The sequence below is a fragment of the Mesocricetus auratus genome, unplaced genomic scaffold (genome assembly GCF_017639785.1).
Source record: "Mesocricetus auratus isolate SY011 unplaced genomic scaffold, BCM_Maur_2.0 Super-Scaffold_100014, whole genome shotgun sequence".
Taxonomy (NCBI): domain Eukaryota; kingdom Metazoa; phylum Chordata; class Mammalia; order Rodentia; family Cricetidae; genus Mesocricetus; species Mesocricetus auratus.
This window is the reverse complement of record NW_024429197.1, coordinates 13,596,747-13,602,526: the sequence shown is the minus strand read 5'-3', so window position 1 is coordinate 13,602,526 and position 5,780 is coordinate 13,596,747. Positions and strand designations below refer to the sequence as shown.

The 5,780-nt window shown below is 57.3% G+C and overlaps 1 protein-coding gene across 1 annotated transcript; it reads left to right on the top strand.

Annotated features, from left to right (window-relative positions):
- Positions 1-3,283: 3,283 nt before the first annotated feature.
- Marcksl1 (MARCKS like 1) lies at positions 3,284-5,639 on the top strand. The gene is given in 3 exon segments (XM_005079492.4): positions 3,284-3,566; positions 4,375-4,518; positions 4,520-5,639. Coding segments are annotated over 3 exon segments (603 nt in total). The 5' UTR covers positions 3,284-3,479; the 3' UTR covers positions 4,892-5,639.
- The last annotated feature ends 141 nt before the right edge of the window (positions 5,640-5,780 follow it).

Below are 5,780 nucleotides of genomic sequence, written 5' to 3'. Positions count from 1 at the left end.
TAAATTCATAATTTATTTAATGTTCATTGGTGTGTTTTGTCTGCATGTCTGTCTGTGTGAGGGCATCAGAAGGCCTGAAACTGGAGTTTAGACAGATGTGAGCTGCTATGTAGGTGTGCTGGGAATTGAACCTGGGTTCTCTGGAAGAGCAGCCAGTGCTCTTAACTGCTGAGCCATCTGTCCGGCCCCTTAGATAGCTTTCTTACACAACTCAGGACACCTGCTAAGGGATGGTACTGCTCACAGTGGACTGGGCCCTCCTACAATTAGCAATCAAGGGACCTCTCAGGCCAGCCTGATATAGGCAATTCTTCAGCTGAGGCTCTCTCTACTCAAGGGACACCTCCAGGTTGTATCAAGTTGACCAGGACAGTCTACCATAGTCTCAGTGGCCCAAAGAGGCACACAAGCCCCCTGGGAACAGTTTTAAAAAAATAGCCACTCTTGACCATGTATGGTGACTCATGTCTTTAGTCCCAGCACTCAGGAGGCAGAGGCAGGCAGATCTCTGAATTTCAGGCCAGGCTGGTCTGCAGAGCAAATTCCAGGACAGCCAGAGCTACACAGAGAAACCCTATATCTGAAAAGAAAAGAGAAGAAGAAGGAGGAGGAGGAGGAGGAGGAGAAGAAGAAGAAGAAGAAGAAGCCACTTTTCAGTCTCTACACTTAGATATCCCCTCAGCCTCACACAAGCTCAGCCACACACCCCATCACATTCAGGCATAGTCACTAACACGTAGTCTCCAGGAAGGCCAAGTGTCCACACAGAAATCAGAGTCATCAGCTGTCACCAAAGCTCTCTAGTGCTTGGATATGCAGAACCAAACAAAGATGCAGACTCACACAACAACAAATGTACCCACCTAGGGTCTCACAAAGCCACACACACAATCACAAAGCCATACAAAGTCACACACAGTGAACAGACACATAGCTGCACAGATTCTCAGAGTCCCAGAACAATGGGGGCATTGTCTGGGTTGGCAGCAGCTGGGGAGAAAGGAGCCACAGTGGACAGGAGGCCATGGGGGCTGCTGTACATGGCCTCACCACTCCAGCGTCTTTCCTTTTCCAGAAGTCAGATTCTGCCAGGACCTACATTTGCTGAGGGGCTGGCACCCCCTCCTCAGCCTCCTGGGACTTTTGGTGAAGATGCAGAGCCTCTGCTGGGAACGGGGCTCTCAGGGGACTTGGGCATTCAGGGTCTCTTAGCCCTGTGTTCTTCCCTCCTGGAATCTTCCCAGAGACTTGTCTGTATCTCCGCCAGGCAGTGCCTGGAGAACAGGAGCCTCGAGGTCTACTCCTAACCTTGGGGCTCAACACTCCAGGACTCACACACACCATCTGAATCCTTCTAGGCAGTCAGTCCAGGCAGTGCCTGGCAGCACTGTGGCTCTCCTATTGTGGCCAAGACAGAGAGCCTGTCAGGAGGTCTATCCCTTAGTGCTAACAAGTGGGGCCACCGTGCTGTGAATGACCTGCAGGGGGGCCATGGTACCCTTCCCTGCCCCCAAATAATTCTTCTTGCCTCTCACCTCATCAGACAGCCCGGTTCTCAATAGGAAAGCATTCAGGGTTTTTTTCCGCCCTTAGCATGTCTTTCCTATTCTGAACCTGGGGTAAAATGAGAGGCTAGTCCAGCAGTGTCCGAGTCACGGTGGAAATGAAGGACACAGGAGAAAGCCTGGAATGCAGAAGCCACCTCACCCCTCTATGGTCCTATCTGTGGGGAGTTCCCTGATTTCTCAGGGTTAGGGTTGTCTCCCAGGAGTCCCCGCCTAGGAGGAAGGGGCATGTTGAGCTATTCAAGACTCAGCTTTGCTTTTGTAACACTTGGCTTCCTCCAGCCCCCATCCCGGTCTCGATGGGGGACAAGAGGAAGTAGCTGTCCTCAACACATATCTGGGCCCAACCAAGGACTCTGGGTTCTCACTGGCCTACCTGGTCTAAAGAAGGAAACAGAAGAGGACCAAGGTCTCTAAAAAGGGTGGGTTTTGGGGGGTTATCCCTAGTGGTGTGTCACAGAGAGGGAGGAACCCAAATGTCTTCCTTCACGTTAAGGAACTGGTGTCTGAAGTCTGTGGAGTCTCACTGGGACTATGTTACCTGCTGAATGGGGAAGCCCCAGTGTGTGGGCACAGACCTGAGGGGAGGGGAAACCAGAGCTAAATCAGGTATATGTCAAACATCTCGGAGTGTCAGGCTCTTCTGCTTACAAAGTGGGACGAAGATCAGTGACTTCTGGTCAAGAACACAGGCACACGAGGAGACACATGGAGACACATATGGAGACAAGCACACACACACGCACACATGGAGTCACACATGCAGACACACATGGAGGCAGGTACACACACACAGACACACATGGAGACAGGCACACAACATAGACACACATGGAGACACACATGGAGACACACATGCACACAGGCACACACACATGGAGGCAGGTACACACACACACAGACACACATGGAGACACACATGCAGACACACATGCACACAGGCACACACTCACAGACACACATGGAGACGGGCATACACACAGGTACAGAAACACACTCACACACACACACACACACACACACACACACACATGCACGCACGCACACACGCTGCAATACCCCTGCCATGGACTTCTGTAATGGATTCAGGCTGCAGGAAGAAAACTGGACACCAACAGATGGAGAAGAGTGACTGTTGGATCTCACAATTCCGACCAGAGTGACCCCACTTTAGGTCAGACCCCCAGTTTGTTTGCAGTAGACTGGTAGGGACGTGGTTGGAGCTTAACTTCTGACCCGAGGGGGTGCCAAACTCAGAGGATAGGAGGGTGTGGGGTGCTTCGGCAATTTTGGACAAATTTCTAGAGCACAACCCAGGATCAGCCATCTGACGAGTCTGGACATGTGAGCCCTTCCAAGAGTTCAAGGAGCCAGTGTAGAACCGGGGAATGGGGGCCTCTCCACTGTGGAGGAGGACTCAGGCTGGAAGTGAGGCTGTGAGAGCAAAGGATGACTGAGTGCTTCTTCCTCGACGGCCCCCTCCCAGTCTGGCTCCCGGCGGGACCGGGAAGCTCTCCTCTCCACACCGAACCCTATCTGCCCCTAGCAGTGCCTAGTGATGGGGGAGCCAGAGGGCTAGCTTTGGCCACTGCACGAGAGGGGCCCGGACTCCGGGCCCGACCCCGCCTCCGCCCCCCGATTGGGTGCTCATTTAAATGCCCGGCCCCGCCCCGAGCCCCGGGTGCATACATATAGGCGGCTCGGCGGGCGGCGGGCGGCATTCTGGCGCGGAGCGCAGCAGCGACGGGCGCAGCTAGCAGGTCGGCTACGGAGCGGGGGTGCAGCGCGCTTTACCCCCGTACCCCTCCCCCTCGGACGCAGCCCCACCCCTCCGCCCGCCGGGCCGTCCCAGCCGAACTATCCCCTGCGGCGCCAGCGCGGGGCGGCTCCGGGCGCCCCTAGCAGACCCCCACCATGGGCAGCCAGAGCTCCAAGGCTCCCCGGGGCGACGTGACCGCCGAGGAGGCAGCGGGCGCTTCCCCCGCGAAGGCCAACGGACAGGTGGGTGCGCTCGGAGCTTCGGGCCCTGGCCCTCGACCCGCGCGCCTCGCCCCTCTGGGGCCCAGGCCCGGGGCCGCGCGCTTTGTCCGGCCCGGGACACGAGGCGCCCCCTCCCCCGCCCGGTCCCTTTGTTCTCGGCGCCGCAGCCCCCGCGGGCGAACGAGGGGAGGGGCGGGAGGGGGCGCCGGCCGGGCTCGCCGCCTTCTTTGTTCGTGCCCGGACCGCGGGCGCTGCCCCCAGGCTGCCCCGAAGGCCGCGCGTGGAACAAAGGCGCTGCTAGGCCGCGCCAAGGGGGCGTCCGAGGCCTCGGGATCGGTGCTGGGCACCCAGGGTGACCCATCTGCAGCCCCGACCTCGGCGGCCCGTGGTGGCTTTTGAAGTGGAGGGCAGCAGAGATGTGGGGAGACTCTGGGATGGGTGGGGGCTGTTCACACAAAGCGGGAGCCTGGGAAAATCGGCCGTCCAGGTGCTGGGAGGCAGCGCCCCGGGGCTGCTTCCCGCCCAATAGCTCCGGGCTAGGCTTGCCCACCCGCCTGGGCTCCAGGCCCGGTGAGGTTCCGCGCGGAAAATAGAGAGCGCGCCCCGGGGGAGGGGGGGTGGGGGCCCGTACCCCAGCGCCTCCTGCTGGCTGTGATCGTCCCAGCGAGCCTGTGAGGGGCGAGGGCTATGTTGGATGGGAGTGAGGCCAAAGCCAGACTTGGGTTGCTGCAGACCAGTGGTGGGTTCCACCGCCTGCAAGGGTTCAGAAGCAGCCTGGGGTAGGGAGAGAAGGGCCCCATCCCTCACTGCTCTCTCCTCTGCCCTGCAGGAGAATGGCCACGTGAAAAGCAATGGAGACTTAACCCCCAAGGGTGAAGGGGAGTCACCACCCGTGAACGGAACAGATGAGGCAGCTGGGGCTACTGGCGATGCCATCGAGCCAGCGCCCCCTAGCCAGGAAGCTGAGGCCAAGGGGGGAGGTCGCTCCCAAGGAGACCCCCAAGAAGAAGAAGAAATTCTCTTTCAAGAAGCCTTTCAAATTGAGTGGCCTGTCCTTCAAGAGAAATCGGAAGGAGGGTGGGGGCGATTCCTCGGCCTCCTCACCAACAGAGGAAGAGCAGGAGCAGGGGGAGATCAGCGCCTGCAGCGACGAGGGCACTGCCCAAGAAGGGAAGGCCACTGCCACCCCTGAAAGCCAAGAGCCCCAGGCCAAGGGGGCAGAGGCTAGTGCTGCCTCCAAGGGAGGAGACACGGAAGAGGAGGCAGGGCCCCAGGCTGCAGAGCCATCTACTCCCTCGGGGCCTGAGAGTGGCCCTGCATCGGCCAGCGCTGAGCAGAATGAGTAGCTGGGTGGGGGCAGGTGGGTGATCTCTAAGCTGCAAAAACTGTGCTGTCCTTATGAGGTCACTGCCTGGACCCGGTGCCCTGGCTGCCTTCCTGTGCCCAGAAAGGAAGGGGCTTGTTGCCCCCTCCCAGCCACGACCCCTCTCTCCCTCCTGTGGATTCTCCCATCAGCCATCTGGTCTTACTGTTAAGGCCAGTCGAAGATGGTCCCTTACGGTTTCCCAAGTTAGGTTAGTGATGTGAAATGCTCCTGTCCCTACCTCCTCCCCAGGCCCCACCCCTGCAGAAGGCAATTGCTGGCTTTCCTCCCAATTCTTTTCCAAGTACGTTTTGTTTATTCTACTTCTGAAACCCCTGAGCCAGAAGTGGGGGGGCTTATACTCCCAAACCCTGAGTGTCCAGCCTTTCCCCTGTTGAGTTTTTAGTCTCTTGTGCTGTGCCTAGTGGCACCTGGGCTGGGGAGGACATTGCCCCGTCTGGGTTTTATAAACGTCTTACTCAAGTTCAAACCTCCAGCTTGTGAATCAACCATATCTCTGACTTGACAAGCAAGTGTTAGGCTTCGGGGCGGGAGGGAGGTCTGTAATGTGAAACAACTTTTTGTTGTCTTTTTTTTTTTCTCCCATCGTTGTAAATAACTTTTAATGGCCAAACCCCAGATTTGTACTTTTTTTTTCTAACTGCTAAAATCGTTCTCCTCCACCTGGATTTGCTGTAACATTTGGAACAGGAATAAATGTTGTCCCTTTAGTGGTGCTTTAATGAGTGGTCGTCTTGGGCACACATGGGGTAAGGAAGAAGACAGCTGGTGAGTTCAGGGGGTTTCTGGCAATTACCCGGAAGAGAGTTAGAATCAGCCAGGGACACTGCTAGGAAACAAGCTCAGGAGGG